This window comes from Akebia trifoliata, chromosome 3 (genome assembly GCF_017979445.1).
Source record: "Akebia trifoliata isolate Shusen 1 chromosome 3, ASM1797944v1, whole genome shotgun sequence".
Taxonomy (NCBI): Eukaryota; Viridiplantae; Streptophyta; class Magnoliopsida; order Ranunculales; family Lardizabalaceae; genus Akebia; species Akebia trifoliata.
The window spans coordinates 5767315-5785665 of record NC_141377.1 but is presented as its reverse complement, the minus strand read 5'-3'; the positions used below and the strand labels follow the sequence as shown (position 1 = coordinate 5785665).

Here is an 18351-nt window from a genome sequence, read left to right as displayed (position 1 = left end):
ACTTAAATCGAACTTCCACATAATTCCCAAAGTATGTTGTTCTTAGAATTTTGTTCTCTACAACTCTCAAGCAACATATCATGCTTTTGGATGCCACAAGGTGAGCTCAAGGGCTCTTGGTGAGGGTGAAATCTTTATGTAGGCTATTAAATTTTTTTCCTGAATTTGTCAAAATTAATCAAAGAGCTCAAGGTGGAACCTCATATCGCACTTCTTGATGTGAAAGTTTATGAAACCGTATAGTTGTTTTTCATTGAGATATAAGAATCATAGATGTTTATTCACTCGTATCTCGATGAAAAACAACTAATGATTCTCATATACTTTCACATTAAGAAGTGCGATATGAGATTCCAGCCTGAGGTCACTTAGAACATTATTCTTAACCAAATTGATCCCCACCAAATAATTTCTGAATCTAAACTTAGGTTACAATGATGGAAACAAAACCAAAAATCTAAAGATGAAATTGTTATTATCATAATATCCAGCTTAATTACTAGAAGAGTAATAAAAAAATAAAAAATAAAAGAAAGTCAACAATTGTTGACTTGACTCTCATACCTCTACCAAATAAAAAATAAAAATTATACTAGCAGGGGTTCTCTAGAGATGCTAGTTTTCCTATAGGTGGAAGGATGGGATCAGTGAGAGGTATGAGTGAAACATGGGACCTTGGGAATGACTTGGCCATGAGAAACTCCATGAGCATTGAGACAGTAAGATTTGGCAATATGAGAATGAATAGTTGATTGGATGCTAATGTTATTTGCAACAATGTTGGTGCATGGAACTGTCTCACTGCATGCAAATGTTATTGCCTCCTCCTTCCTTGATGTTCCCTTTACATCACGATACGTTATATCGCTAATTTCCACACCCGATGTCTGTATTTTTATAAAATCAACGAAAAAAAAAATATCATTTAGCAACTAAACCTATAGACTCCATTCGATCAATAAACAATGGTGTATTGATAATTGTAGATGGTATTATTTTTTCAAAATACAGGCATCATTTGAAAATCCAAAGTTGTGAAGAATGCTGAAGTCCTCATGAGGTTAAGATGTTAGCATTCTCCAATATTTATGTATTAGAGTTCGTTCGACAAGCATCCTCTCTGAGGGTTAAGGTGGGTACAAAAGGAAAGACAATAAAATGGAATCATTGTGGCTGAGGGTACGTTTATCACTCACAAGTAGCCCCCACTGTTGATGCCATCCATTTTACAAGATCTACCGACATTTGGTTGAGTTGTAAAGAAACATTGAAAAAATTGTAATAAATGGTTGTCCCCCCGATCCTCACCCTTATATATAATGAAGATAAATAAAGAGACGAAGAAGCTAATAAAAAACTCAAAAGGATTGGTGAGATAGCCAAGACCACACCTCAGAAAGCAGAGGTCTTGAGTTCAAATCACTCCTTAGGAGCCACCGATCACGTTGACATTATCGATAATAAAAAAAAAAAAAAAAAGGGAGAATATTGACTCACCTGATTTGTGCAAGTTGCATGATCGCAATAGTATTGATCAATGATGATAGGGTGCTTCACATTTGTACAACGTATTCTCTGAAACTTAATTTTTCTAACATAGCCTCTTCCTCCCTGTTCAAATAAATTTTAAAAAAAATTAAATCTGGCAGCAATTTATTTAGCATTTCTCCCAAATTTTATCCAAAAAAAAAATGTAATTTTAGTCAACTTGAATTGATAAATATTTGATTCCAAATCCAATTGAAAACTTATTGGATCGGTTCCAAATCACATTGGGTCAGAAAATGGTTGATCCAAAATCAATCCTGTAAGTTTCCAAATTGGAGACATCCTCTTCTGTCTCTATTAGGGCAGAAAATGGGTCGGACCTTGGTTGAATCTAAGTATATCCATATTCAAATTCAGATCTGAACCTAGAGACTCAGATCGATCATATGAACACCATTTTCGAATCCATTGGGACGGTCAATCGGTCTAGTTGGGTTGAATTGCATTTGACATTAGAAACATCCCTTCATTTAGAGTAATCGTCCCTAGATTAGGATCAATTTGGGTTAGGTTGGGTAATGTCGGGTCAAGGGACATTAATCCATTTCCGAGCCCTTTATTTATTTATTTAAAGATTAAGGCAGATTTACCAAAACATGCACAACTTTTCATTTATTTACCAAAACGGTACATTATTCAAAATATTTCCGAAAACGGAAAATAAAATTGATTTCGTAAAAAAAAAAATTGTAAATACATATGATTGTTGGATTACCGAAAGAGAGTGAATCTTTTTAGTTGGATTTTCATTTTTTTAAGGTTAAAATTGTAAATACATATGTAAAACAAAAAAAAAGGGTATTTTCGATATTAAAAAAAAAACATTTTACTGTTTTGGTAAAAAAAATTAATTCCAAAAATGATAAAATTACCGTTTTCGAAAATATTTTAAACAGTATATCATTTTGTTAAATAATTTCGAAAACTCTACCGTTTTGGTAAATTATTCAAAGATTAATATCATATATTGAAATGGATCGGAGTTTTGGTTTAATCCGATCCATCCATTGATCAATGTTATGGATATAAGAGTACCTGCCATGTCTTTATTCTAACCCCGTTTGTAGTTCCCGTAAATCCAACATCGCTGACGTCAACATTTTCAACGCTCTCCTCCTGTCCATCTTTACCTAGACTTCCAATGCTAAATATATTTGTAATAAAAGACACAAATAATGGCATTAGAGAGAGATCCTTTATCATGAGTTAATATTAAATATGGCTTTTATAAAAGAAAATATAATAAAATTAAACTGAACAAAATAAATTTTAAAATTGAAATTTGATATTTGAGTTAGGGTTGTCAATGGATTGGATCAAGTCCAAAATCTGAATCATTCTGATCCGATAACTTTTAACCTGATCAATCAAGGATTCGAATTTTGATAAGATATGCAAACTTAAACCAAAAAATATTACACAAAATATTCAAAAAGGAAGAGGTCTCGAGTTCAAGTTCCCTCATGTACATGAGAGATTTGTACGAGATATGGTACTCTAACACACCAACTGCCTTGCCCTGCTACTTATATGGGTCTAGAACCCTCGTTTAAAAAAAAAAAAAAAAAAAAATGAAGACATATAAATTATATTTATACATTTGGTTTACCTATTTGAAATTTATTTATATTTTCTATATCAAATCGAATTTTATTCAATCTCGACCCTATTATTATCAAATCGGATGTATATATATATATATAAGATTAAGAGATGAGTCATGCTGGAGTGACCTCAGGATTGTACCTCATATCGCACATCTTGACGTGAAAATTTGTAGGAACCATAGATGCTTTTTAAATCGTGTCTCGCTGAAAGGCATCCTACACACTTTCGCATCGGGATGTGCTATATGAGGTAGAATATTGAGGTCACTTCAGCATTATTCTTAAGAGAGAGAGAGATTTGATGTTCAAATAGAAGATTAATATAGTAATTGATATGTTTTAAAAAAAACAAAAAAGTTAGTGTGCCAATGAAAGATCCACATATTTATTAAACTCACACCCAAATTTCAAATTCTAAAAACATTTCTTAAACCATTATCTCACCTAATTCCATGACCTGGTCCACATTCAATCTTCCAAATTTGGAGATTAGACGAACCAGCCCCAATTGAAATACAATCATCACCTGAAATTCAAGATAATTAAACACAATTAATATGAATAAATATAAATTAAAATATAGCTAATTTACGAGAAAAGAGAGGATGGGGTAGAGTCAAATACCAGTTCGAATTTGAGAATGATCGATGGACACGTTTGTGGATCGTTGGATGTGTATACCATCAGTGTTCGGGCTATTACCAGGGGCTTCGATTTTGATATTAGTAATCGATACCAAATTTGATTCAATAACGACGATATGCATCTTCGGGCTGTTTATAACACTTATGTCGCGGATGCGTAAGTTGTTGCATTTTTTAATTTTGAGTCCCTGCAAACGAAGATATATAATTGTTGCACACCAAAACTTTCTTATTACACACACCAATTATATGTTCACATCTAATTTTAATTATCATAATATGCATATACCACTGGTTCTAGTTGATGAGAAAAAGGTTGGGAGATTAAATAAGTACAAATGGGAGGTCGTTTAATCCTAAAATTGGAGCATAACAAGAAAAACTCGGTGTGTCAATAAAAGATCTAATTTATTTTTAAAAAAAACAAGTAAACTAGAAACAATAAATAACAGAGCTGCTATTGTCGCACCAACTTTTACTAATGCAACACCAATTCCTATATAAATCATCAAAGAAGTGCACATAATTGGTGTGATGTTAGTAAAAGTTGGTGTGGCAATAGTCAATGGCTGTTATTTAAAATTGTCACATAGCTTGTCCAAAATTTTTAACTAATTTAGGAAAATTTTCGACTTGACTTGATGATTTGATGAATTAACTTGGAGAGTTAGTTCCATTGAATTGGGTGGCACTGTCGAGTCAAAATCCAATCGAGTCGTCAAGTCAACTTGGTCAAATTTCGAGTTGACTAGATGAATTTTAAAGCTAAGATATGATAATATTTGTATTATTTACTCACCGTTGGACTCTGGTGGCAACCCTGGAAAACATTGGAAAAAAGAAAAGTTAGAAACAAAGGGCATTCATAGTCGCAAATAAAATCAGTGTAAATTACAATTATGTGATCGATTTATCCGAATTTAGTGAGTTTGGACACTTGGAGTAGACTTGAATAAAAAATTGGTCGAATATGGGATGATGTCTCTTGATCATAGTCAGATATGGATCTATCCCTTGGTCCACCTAGGTATGAATGATATATTACTTTGAAAATTATAATTTATTTATTTTTTGAAATATCTTTTTTTCCTAATAGTTTACAACGACATGAATTTTTTTTATAAAATAAAAGAATTATAATAATAATAAGAGAATAAATATAACTAAAAATGTTGAACGATTTGAAATTATCTAACATGACTACCTCGAATCAAATAATTCGGTTGGTTCATATCCAAATTAAGTGAAAGAAAAATGGTCCTGATATGGTTTTAGCTAATAGAATCCGAGTCGAATTTGGATATGAATATGGATCCAAATAAAATATTAGGATATACAAAGATCCAACTCAAACCCTAACTATTTTAAGCACTAACTGAATATAACGAAATTTTGATTCCATCTCACTGTCTATTTTAATTCTCAAAACATGAAGAACGAGATCATAGGTTATTCATAGTGACGATTTCACTAATTTTTTTTTTCTTTTCAAAGTGACAATCTCTTTGATTTATATAGTGTTGATCTCGCTAAAAAGGTAACGAATCTTTGAGATCATTACTTTAATAACGAGCGAGATTGCCACTTTTTAAATAAATATTAGCAATCTCCCTACTTTATATCAGGAGATCGTTGATCTCACTTTTCATGTGTATCCCGATGAAAAAGATCTATGGTTCTGTGATCATGTCAGCCATGTACCCAACCACGTACCAAAACCGTGTTCCTTTATCATGACTCATATTTTAAATGTCACTAAATTTCTGCTTCTAAACGTCGGGTCTTGTTAATGTGTGCCCTTAGGACATATGTTAAAGTGCAATGAATACACTTCAGAAATTGGATTTTGTACCGAAAATGCTCTTAAAAAATATTTTTCACCAAAAATACCCTCAGGTACGTATTCTCAAAGTGTATTTACTGCACTTTAACGTGTACCCTAATGGCACATGTGCAAAAAAAATCATTATTTATTTATGTTTGAGATTTGAAGAATTAAATAAAAAAGAAAGTGAACCTTGTGACTATCGCATTGATCCCACCAATTTGACCCTTGGCCATCAATCATACCAGAACCATTGATAGTGAGTCCGTTCACCTTAGAAAACTTGATCCACTCATCACAGTAGTTATGGGGGCAATCCCATTTATCAATTGTTCCTGGTCCAACTATTATCCCATTTATCTGCCAAAAGAAAAGGTTAAAAAAAAAAAAATCAATAATTATGTGGTTTTAACCAAACTACTATTTTGGTTAGAAAAAAAAAAAAATTAAAATTAAAATGATCTTGAACAAAAACATTTTGAAAAATTATGAGATATTACAAAATGTTCCCAAAATATTAAAGCTATGTTTAGTAACACTTCTGAAGTCTAAAAACATTTGAAGATTGGAAATAGAAATCAGATTTCAGAAATTTTATCCAATGTCCCTTCATTGCTGGTTCAAAACTTCTGCATTTTGATTTTAAAATTTGAAATCTGGAACGAAACAAACAGAAATAAAGCTTTTGAAGTCTGAATTTTATAGGTAGATCACCTTTATTTAAACTTCAGAAGTGTAACGAAACAAACACACTAAATGTTTTATTTTCAAAAGAAAAAGAATGAAATTTTTGTGGCTTTAACCACTATTCACAAGATCTTAATTGCTTGATAAGTGGGCAAACAAAGCGAACAGTTTGCTCGGATTGCAAGAAGTACTCGTTACGTTCAATTGATTCTCCATTGATACCTCAAAATGGGCAGCACAAAGGATTCCTCTTCTTAATATACTTACTCTGGCTAGCCAACAAGCCAAGTTGGATTGTCGATTAATATTTTGGTAAGGAGAAGAATCGAAATGGTCTAGACCGAAGCACTTCAAGATATTCATAAATATTATTCTTCGTGTGCAACATTTTTAAAGTAAATGTTTATACAATTGGATTTCCAAAAGAAAAGAAAAAAAAAACTGAATAATTTTTACCAAACTAATATTTTGTAAAGAAAAAACTTGAAAACGATCTCATTTGAAATATTCCAAGAAATTCTTGTAATATTCAATATTTTAGAGGTAAATAACACCAAAATTTGAACCATGGTTTATCTATGGAAGCATTCAAATAATATTTAATTTGAGGACTCATTCCACACACCTTATATAGTTGTGGTTAGCTATATTTATAAGATAATTCAAGTAATTTGAATATGCTACAATCAAGGAATTTGAAAATTAAATTAAAGAGTTGTGATAATACGATTCCCCCCTGACACACGCCCCCTACGCCCCATCATAGAATCTTAAATCATTTGTCTTGGGATACACAAAAAAGATTTATGGTTATTTGTACCATCTACGATTCTGTGATGGGGCGTGTGTCACTAGGGGATCATAACTCAAAATTAAACTTATAAAATGAAGAGAAATATATTTATTTATATGCTATCGAATTATATTTGATCAAGTTTGCTCACATTAAGAATTATAGAGTAAAAAAAATGAAATAAAATAAAATAGGAATCAATGTAGAAATAAAAAAAAGAAATTGAGTTAATTATGACCTGAAAATAAATATCTTTGGAGTTGCATGGGCCTTCGAAGGTCACTGGACTCAATGAAAATGTTTTGCCTGAGGGAATAACCATGGTTGAAGAAGATGATGCTGACTTGCAAGTCTCCTTCCAAGCTTTTTCGAATGCCTACAACATTAATACATCGATAACATCCAAACACACACACACACACACACACACATCAATGTCAACCATATCGAGTCGACTCAAAATTCAATCGATATTGTATGTTTAAAATATAATTAACAAAAGATTGATTGGACTTGCTCTAGGGGTGTCAATGGATAGTCGGAAATTCGAATTCAAATTCAAAAAATCAGATATCGGATTCAAATTCAGATAATTTATATATTCGAATCCTATAATATCTGATTTAAAATAATATATATTATATTTCATTTTATTTGATTAATTTTTTATATAAATAAAATAATATATATTATTTTATTTAATTTATTTATTATATAAATAATATAATATATAATAAGTTTTTTTTTTTTAATAATGAAAATTTAGTTGGATAAGGAAAATTTATGTTTTGTTTTAATATACAAAATATTTGAATTCTAATCAGATTTGAATTCGGATAGAGTTTTGAAACATATGTCGGAATCAGATTCAGATATCAGATAAAAATTTCGAATTCGAATTCGGATATTACTATATCCGAACTGATAAGCATCTGTTGACAACCCTAACTTGCTCTACCTCACAAATCACAATAATATCCAACATACAGACATCAATGTTTAACCCTATTGAGTCAAATCAAAGTTCAATCAAATTGATTTGAAACTCAATTATAATGGAGATTAAACTATACTAATAAAAGACTGATGGGTGTGTTCTACTTCACAATACCATTCAAACACACATACAAATAAGATAAGATTGATTGAGCGTATTCTACCTGAGTATCATCGGTCTTTCCATCACCGATTGCACCGTAACTAATGACGTTGAAAGTAGCATTGGATTGACTATTGTCACCTTCATGTTTTGAATGACGAGATTGAGTTGGTGAAAAAGGAGCGAAGAGAGTTAAAAATAGAAGAGTAACCAAAGAGATTTTCATAATGTTGATTAAAGAACGAAAGATTTTGATTAGAGAGAGAGAAAAAACAAAAGAAAAAAAAACGATTTTTAGAATGTAGGAACAATTAAATTTGTAGTTAACGAAAGTAAATAGTTTTAGGTTTTAGACTTTTAGTTGTAAAGCAAATCTATTTAGATTCTTAGAATTTGGTTAGGATTCAACCTATCTGAATTGTACGGATTACACGTGTAGAGTCGCAATCCACAGTGGTGTCCCGTTCTTATAGTAATTTATAGTGTCACGTTTTGGTTGGAGATTAAAAACATTCAACTGCGTTTAAAGTAGAAAACGGCTTTCGTAGGAGTCCGATATCTTTTAAACTTGACTAATTATTTTTGATCTCAACCTGACAGCCAGACTCGAAACTCACTGACTTGTCATGCGCACAGAACCGTAGATTCTTTTCCACGGGATATACTGTGGCATTGAGTTTTTGAGTTTCCATGTCACATTGTGGCATATAAAAATAAACATGATCTGATGTCACACGCATTTAGAGGGCACAATTTTAAGAATTTAAAAGAAAAAAATTAAAGAACTTATATTTCAACGTTGAATTTTTAGGTCAAAAAAAGACTTGTTTCTTTTAAATATGAGATTTTTCATGAAATATAGAAGAATGTGGTGCTAGATTGCCAATCAATAATACATGTGGGCCCAGCTCAAGGGTGGAGTTATTAAACTTTTTTTTTTTTTATAATTATGATTTAATCCCATGTTTGATGGATATTACATTTACTCCCTATATTTTTGAGACCGACAACATACATGGTGCATAGTAGGGGTTGGTTTGGTTTGAAGCCAAATCGGAATCGAACTAAGTCGATTCCATTAAATGAGAATCAGAACTGAATCAAATTGCCATAGAACCTGTGGTTCTCCGTCAAACGCTATCACAAATCCCTATGGGATCTGACATGGGACATTGTGTTAGCATTTGACGGAACGCCACGGAACCAAACCAACCCGGACCGAGCTAAAGTCCGTTTGATTTGGTTCTATGGATTGCCAATATATTCAAAACCTATTTGAATCAACATATTTTTAATAAAAATAAATAGATATGAATATGAAATCTCATATAATGAGTCGTAATTTATCCATCAATAAAAAAAATCATTAACATACCTATTAAAAAAAAAAGTCAATAGTTTTTTCATCAATTAAAGGAAGTCATTTATCCCATTTATAAAAAAAAAATGTCATTAATCTATCCATAAAAAATAATAATAATAATAATAATAATTTATTTATAAAAATGGGTATAGTTTATTAAATATAATTATAGTATTTATTTATAATTTTATTAATATAAGGATTCGGTTCTTATAAGGCATGAACTAAGAACTGAACAAAATTGGTCGGTTTTATATTTTATTAACTTGGAACTGAATCGAAATTCATTATAAATCGACCAAACCAATCCAAAGCTCTCGATTTGATTTGATTCTCGATCGATTTGAAACAGACCAAGTTGCACCCCTACTACAAAACCCCCACTGAACCACTGAAGATTGAAAAAGTTGTAAAAAACATTAAAGCTGATTTTACCCCCTATTTTTTAGTTGATATTAGATATACTCCCTCTTTTTCAAATTTATGATGTACATGATACATCCTTGCTGGGTTCCATTGAATTTTATTTAAAATAATGGGAGCAACTACCGGCATCCCAAATTTTACTTATTACACCCAATTAAAAATAAATAAAATAAGTTAATGTTAGGGTAAGTAAAAGTTGAGGTGCCAATACAAACTCTCATTATTTATTTTTGCTAGATTTCTTTTTTATTTATTTATTTGGGTTTAAATCTTATAGGATATTAATCATAATTGTAAAAAACTACTAAATTGTTTGAACCGGTGTTATAATGTTTTGTAACGTTGAGACAATATTTGGAGCCAAACCTTTGTAATATTTGAATGGTGTGTTTTAATATTTAATTAGGGTGTAATAATTAATTTCAATAATTAGGGTGTTGTAGACACCTCAATTTGAACGGGCCACTTCTCGAAAAGGCTCAAAAATACAGATTTTCTAAATAAATGTGTCAACGGGCCTTAAGGGCCCAAGTCGTTGAAAAATAACATTTTGACCCAACCGAGGCCCCTAAGACCTCTCAATGGTTTGGAGGCCACCCCAAGGACTCGGCCAACCTACGCTTTCCCAAACTTCACCGCTCCGCTTCCAAAATAAAAAACGTCAAATTTTCGATAAATTTCACCAACGGGCCTAAAAAGTCCGATTCGCCAACACGGGGCATTTTTGATCAAATTAATGATTGTAAAAATCTAAAAAATTAAAATTAAATGTGAGACTTGAGATGCCTACCCCTCCTCTACTATCACCGCTCCGCCTCCGTATCCGTAAAATCATTTCTAAAACCCAAGTCCAACACTACAAATCTCACAAATCATTAACCATATCCAATTCATTATCCAACCCACAACCCTAACCCATAACCCACAACCCACATCAACCAATCACTCTTTTATCATCAAAAGTGACACATTCATCACCCATCTCACCTCCCTCACCCAACTACCGACCCATTAATTTGCTTAAATCCCATCTACCCACACATCAACCCATCACCTTTGTTCTCTCAAATCAAACACATCTACCCACACCCCTAACCTATACCTCCCCTAATCTACCTCATCATTCCACAAAACCTATATCTACAACCTAAACCTACACCATCCTCTCAAGTCAAACACTCAACCTCTCCCATCAACTTATCTCAACCCTTCATTTCCACCACCTTAACACATGGCATCATCTCCCTCACCCTCCCAAAATATCATCAACCACCTCTTTAAATCCTCCATGCTCTTAAATCAAATCACAACCACCATCTTAATTTACCTCACCAAACACTCCACCCCACCCAATGGGTTGGGTAGGATCCAAACCATTTGGGTCAAAACTCACCCATTTAACCCTCCTTACCTAAATACCCTCCAATCTCCTCTAAATTACACCCACTTCTCTCTCAAACTCATAACCATTCTACCCGTTTTCTTCACTTCACCTCACCCCATTATATCCCTAAAAATAACTCCTCAACATCTATAAATACCCTCCTCCTCTTCCCAAAAATGGCCCCCAACCTTCACTACAAATTCTCTCCAACTCTCTCTACGAACAACAACTATCACCCCTCTCACTAAGAAAAATCTCATCAATTCCCTCACACTAACCCTCCCCAAGTCTCATAAAAAAAAAATCACACACTACACTCATCTCCATTATCATCTCTTCTCTACTCCTTCAATAAAAAAAAAAAGAGTTGTATTTGTTTAAAATACTAAGGACTCAAGAAGACTCAAGCAAGAAGAAGAAAAGAAGAAACAAGATACAAGGTGGGTTCAAGGCAACCCCCCCTCTCTCTTCTACTCCTCTCCTCCTCTCTCTTCTTACATCCTCTCCTCCTCCCTCTTCTATCACCCCTCTCCCCTTCATTTTATTTTTTAGGATGAATGGACCCCAAGGTTAAAGGTCTATAAGGGTCATTTCCATCAATGGAATGACCCTATGATCAAGCCGAAAATGAACCCCTATCTAGGGTACAAATGCACAACACGTGGCACATCATTTTTCGTATTTTTTTAATCAAATGACCGAGGTGAGTTGAGGTTACCACTATTTAGTGGGGAGAAAAGGGTGTCTAACACCTTCCCTTTTCTCCAACCGAGCCGCTTACCCCGGATCTTAAGGTTTGATCTGTACCTTATCCACGTGAGTCACTAAAATGCCAAAATGTCACTTTTTCAAAAATGTACATTGGGTGACCATTCACACCCACTTACAATATGAATGGTGGCGACTCCAAATCATAGTAGATGTGGCCGTCGTAATGACGAAATCACGTGTCTACAGCTTGGCGACTCCACTGGGGAGTAAAGGCTCCACCCTCGTGTCAACTCGGTTATTTTGGTAAAAAATGAAAGGTTTCAATTTTTATTTTTTATTTGTTATTTTTGTAAGCTAACAATACTTGTTGTGTTTATTTAAAATAATGGGAGCAACTACCGGCATCCCAAATTTTACTTATTACACCCAATTAAAAATAAATAAAATAAGTTAATGGTTAAGGGTAAGTAAAAGTTGAGGTGCCAATACAAACTCTCATTATTTATTTTTGCTAGATTTCTTTTTTATTTATTTATTTTGGGTTTAAATCTTATAGGATACTAATCATAATTGTAAAAAACTACTAAATTGTTTGAACCAGTGTTATAATGTTTTGTAACGTTGAGACAATATTTTGAGCCAAACCTTTGTAATATTTGAATGGTGTGTTTTAATATTTAATTAGGGTGTAATAATTAATTTCAATAATTAGGGTGTAATTAGTAAAAGTTGGGGTGCCACTAGCAGCTCTAAAAAAGAAAGTAAAAAAAAAAGGGTGATATGGCCCCACATTTTTGTATCGATATTAGAGAGACCTCTGTGCTTTACTAAGAGCTGACGTGCATCCTAGGCCTCGATCTTGTTGAACTCATACCATGCTCAAAATTTTGTAAAATTCTCCAAATTAGGGATTAACGCACTGAATAGGCGAACTAATGAATTAATATATGATTTTTCAATTAATCATTGAATATGGTAAAAATTTTACCCTTCACCCTCAAAATTTTGTTTTCTTCAACGTTTAAATCTTAATCTTTAAAAAATAGAAAAAAGAATTTGAGGGAAGTCGAAGATGATGCGTCTTATTAAGAAATCCGAAAACATCATTTCATATTTTTTGAAAATTCTCCCATTTTCAAATGAAATTTTTATGAACTTATCCGAATTAACCGAATTGAACCCATATCAAATAATTACAAATTCTGAAATTTTTTTACTAGGACTCAAGGAAAATGACTTATCGATCAACACTTTCAATGTATATCAAACTTTTTAGGAAAATGTTGGTATTTTAGACCTGCAAGTTTTGATCATTATTAGAGATAAGCCATGCTTGCATTCCTAGTAGAGACCCACTAAACTTCACAAAAAAAAAAAAAAGTTGAGCTTCCATGTTATGATGGATATTAGAGTTATCCCCCGTGTTTTTCAAAAGGACAACACACGTCCATTGGGCAAGATCTACCCAAACGAATGAAAAATGACTTAGGTCCTCACCTTCAACCGCTTGTCACTCTCAAGAAATATAATAACAAAATTTGGATTTTGTCCCCCATGATGTACGTTTATTTTCGGATTATATATGAATGTATCAACCTATAATCAAACCGAACCAATGTATTATGCAGAGTGAGATTTCGTTGAAAACATCTATGATTCTGACACACATCCACGTCAAAAATATCCACCATGATGTACGTTTTAATGTTATTTCAATATTATCCTATGTTAATTTCACTCAGTATAATACATTGTTGACTAATGATAAACTGAAGTCAATTTGGGGTAGAAAATCAACTATATTTGAGTCGTCGTGGAGTAACATCGAAATTGACATTGTTTCACATATTGGTGTGCCCAGAATCATAGATGCTTCTCACTCGTATCTTGAACAAAAGCAACTATGGTTTTGTACACATCCACGTCAGCAATGTGTGAAGATGTTATTTTCAATGTTACTTCAGCATTTTCCACTATATTTTTTGGGACAATGACTGTGAAAGACACTTTATTGAGAATATGTATCGAATAGTCTCCTAATAAATAATATGGACAATTTAAGTCTCACTTAATAAAGTATTAACATATTAAGGATCTTTTGAAGATTCTTTAAAGAAAAAAAATACCTGAAATATCTTTTTAACAACTTTACAAAGTGGTTTGATCTAAAAATATATCGAGTCAAATGAGAAACTTGACCAATTTATTTGGTTATTATTAATATTTTTGTAAAAAATAAAAAATAATTATTTTTATTTATTAAAAGTTATTCATAAATTCAATATAATTTTATTTAACTCATTTAAGTCGACTTGCTAATTTTTGAGTTAAATCAATTCGATGAACATTCAAGCCGAGTTTTAAAATTATGTTTAATTATTGAAAATTATTTATATATTTTAATAAATCTAACGTGCATAGATCAAATCAATTTGATGACGATAATGAACATACTCATCTCCATCATCATCCTTGTTGCAATCATCATCATCCATGTGAGTTAAAGATTACTAGTTTTAGGAAGCGAAAACAAGGATTATTTTTATTTTTCATTTATATATTTTTTTCATTGTTTTGTAATAGAAGACCATGGTCTTGTCATTAATTTTAAAACATAGGAATACCTAAAATATTCTCAAATAAACAAATTTCTTTAAACCTCAAAAATCGTTGAAATTCAATTATGGTAGTTTCGCTTCCAAAATCTTTTTCAAACTAATATTTGATAATAAAAAAAAGTACTAAAGAATCCATTTTTTTTTTTTAGAATGGGTTTTTTTGGTACCTATTTTCCAAAAATAGGTCTATGAAGTCATTGCCTCATCTTATTTTTCTTTTAATTTGGAGTCAAACTGAAGTGACATTAAAATTGACATTGATTCACACATTGCTGATGGGGGAGGTGTGCACACAACCATTAGAGAGTGTGATTTTGGCGACCCTAATTTAGAGACCCCTGCTCATTCCCATTGGTTCATGTGGCAAAGAGAATGTAATAAATAAGATTACAAATTACAAAATCTCTAGGACTCTAAATGTGTTAATTAGTTATTATTATAAAAATTAAAATAATAATAATAATTTCTATTTTAAACAATTAATTCTAAAAAAATAATACTAAAAAAAGCTTGGTTTCTTGCATCCTTAAAAAGATTTTCTATTGGCACCCCAACTTTCCTTATTACTTCCCAATTAAAAAAAGAGAGTAAATGATTGAGAATAAATAAAAGTTGGGGTGTAAATATAAACTCTCACTCTCTCTTTTCTATATATATATATATATTTTAAATGATAATATATGAGCCTAATCACATTTATTGAAATTGTTTGAATGAGTGCTATAACGTTTCGTAATGTTGCGATTATAATTAGCCAAATATTTGTAATGTTTCAAGAGTGTGTTTTAGTCTTTAATTGGGGTGTGAGAAATAATTAAGAAATTGGGGTGTAATAAGCAAACATTGGGTTTATGTTTTTATAGAATTAACCCCAATCATTAATACTAATTTAGAAAAATAAATTAGATTACAAAATTTGTAGGACTCTAAATTTAACATGTAAAATTAATTACTATTAAAAAAAAAATCATTTCTTTCTTTAAGAAAATTAATACTAAAGAAATTTTTTAGTTTCTTGTATTTTAAAAAGAGTCTAAGCTCCAAAGTTTTCAATTAATTAATACTAAAATAAACTTTTGGATTTTCTTGGTTTTTCGCAGTTCAATTTAAAACTAAAAACAAAAATAATTTGATCGTTGTTCTCACCTTTATCTTTGTCATTCACAATCTTTTTGATAGTCTTTCTTTGTACATGAGCTGGAACTCTAAAACTTTTTGTAATATTTTATTTAGTAAACCATACATTTTTTTTTATTCATATGCATATTTTTTAAAGTAATGAATGTGAAGTTTGTGATTCTGTTAATTGTAATTGTATGAATGTAAATTTTTTATTTTCAATTTGAGGATAAATTTTGAATCCTTAATACAAATATCAATCATAGTTACATTAGGTTGATTTTGGCACAACAAGGATTACATTAATTCAATAAGAAAATTCATAAATTGAATCAATTTACTGAACCAAATCGGAAAACAATGAGTCAACTTGTCAATTCAATCAAGGTCAACTTCAACTGCATCAAGTCCAGCAAAATATATATATATATATATAATATATATATATATATATACTATATATCTTATCTATATATATATATATATATATATATATATATATTATATATATATATGGAAATGTTCAGCACCCTAATTTTACCACACACTTTAACAAACGTTTTTTGTCCTACATGGGTTAGAAGTTTTGGAATGGGCTGATTTTTGGTGAGGATGATCTCTATGATTAGAATATCATCCTCCCCAAAAATCAGCCCATCCGAATGTTTAGCTCCATGTTTACATGTTGAAAAATCGTGAACCGTCCATTTTTTGTAAATCATTTTTGATGGGGTTAGAAGTTTTGGAATGAGCTGATTTTTGGTGAGGATGATCTCCTCACCATAGAGATCATCCTCACCAAAAATCAGCCCATTCCAAAATTTCTAACTCATGTAAGACAAAACACGTTTGTTAAAGTGTGTGGTAAAACTTAGGGTGCTGAACGGGACCCATATATATATATATATATATAAGGTGGTGTTTGAAGACCTTAAAAAGAGCCAAACATTGTGCCAAATATTTTTTCAATATTTGAGTTAGAAGTTTCAGAATGAGCTGATTTTTGGTGAGGATGGCCTATTAAAAGTAGTTTACAAAAATTAAATGGTCCACAATTCTTTAACTTGTAAAGTAGGGTTACAAGTTTTAGAATGAGCTGATTTTTAGTAAGGACGATCTCTTCGTCAACATAGAAATCATCTTTACAAAAAATCAGTCCATTCTTAAACTTCTAATTCCTATTTTAAAAAATGTTTGATTCTCTTTAAGATTAAGAAAATAATCGGTTGAACTTATTAGAGTCTAGAGAATTTTTATTTTTTATTTTTTATTTTTAAATATTAAATATTATTTCTTTACATTTGTTTTGCTAAAATAGCACTTAGTCAAATAATTCAGTAGATGTCTACAATTATGATTAGGCTCATATATGATCATATAAAAAAATTAAAATAAAAAATTAGCAAAAATAGATAGAGAGTTTATATTTGTACCCCACCTTTTATTAACTCTCAATCTTTTACTTATTATCTTTTTTTATTTTTATAATTCTTAATTAGAGTGTAATAAGTAAATTTGGGGTGCCAATAACAGCTCTCTTTTCAAGGATTGAAGAAACTACTATTTTATTTTAGAATTAATTTGTTAAACTTAAATTAGTATTATTGATTGGTTAGTTTTGAAAAACAAAATCAAGCGTTTAAGAGAAAATTTGTTTAAATTCTCTATGCCACGTGGATCGCTGGGTATGCGGGTCTTTAAAGTCGGGGTCACCAAAATCTTACTCCTCCACCGTTAGATGCTTTTCACTTGTATCTTGGTGACAAAGAATCTATGGCACCTTGTACACATCCACGTCAGTAACGTGTGAATCGATGTCAACGCATTTCAGGTTGACACGGCCAAGGTAGCTGACCTAATCAACTCTACAACGTCTCCATTACTCTCTACAACGTCTCCATTACTCAAAGTCTAGACTAATTTATGATGCCGTGTTGGAGTGTTGTTTCGTGTGCTTTCCAAAGTAGCTTAAATTAAAAAAATCAGACCCATTTTGAGCAACATAGTTTTGATACGTATTTACTTATTATAATGAGGGAAGACATAAATGCCTCCATTTTTATATTTAAATTTAATATAATCAGATTATTTTAATAAAAATAAAATAAAAACTAAAATTGTAATTTAATTTAATTATTTATTTTTTAAAATTAAAAAAATATTATTCTTTTTACTATATAATCTTAAAATAAATTTTAATCAATATTTTAAATTACAAATAAGTCATTTTGATACATTTGCATTTGGCGCGGATTATCTAAATAAACTTTTTTGGTTCGTCACACCTACTTAAATGTTAGATTTCAATAATCTTTAAGTACGTAAATATTCTCTTGAATTTTATTATGTGTTACTGCATACACCACCTAACACTCTTCAAATAAACACAACGTTTCCCTCCTATTGATTCAAAACATATCAAACCCTACCAAATATCTAAATCATAAAATCATATCAAAGTTCAGTAAAATCCACATAATCAACTGATTTTTCTTCAGAGATTCATCAAACGATCGTGTTTTGATAT

At 31.1% G+C, this 18351-nt stretch overlaps 1 protein-coding gene across 1 annotated transcript; it reads right to left on the bottom strand.

The window, feature by feature from the left end:
- Window positions 1-644: 644 nt before the first annotated feature.
- On the bottom strand, window positions 645-8321 carry LOC147405736 (putative polygalacturonase At3g15720). Its single transcript, XM_086435914.1, has 9 exons — window positions 8265-8321; window positions 7343-7480; window positions 5817-5984; window positions 4599-4619; window positions 3780-3987; window positions 3600-3681; window positions 2584-2692; window positions 1498-1611; window positions 645-887 (listed from the first exon to the last, which is right to left on the bottom strand). Exons 2-9 carry the CDS (start codon window positions 7424-7426, stop codon window positions 645-647), a joined length of 1029 nt encoding a protein of 342 aa, XP_086292040.1. The 5' UTR covers window positions 7427-7480; window positions 8265-8321.
- Window positions 8322-18351: the final 10030 nt, after the last annotated feature.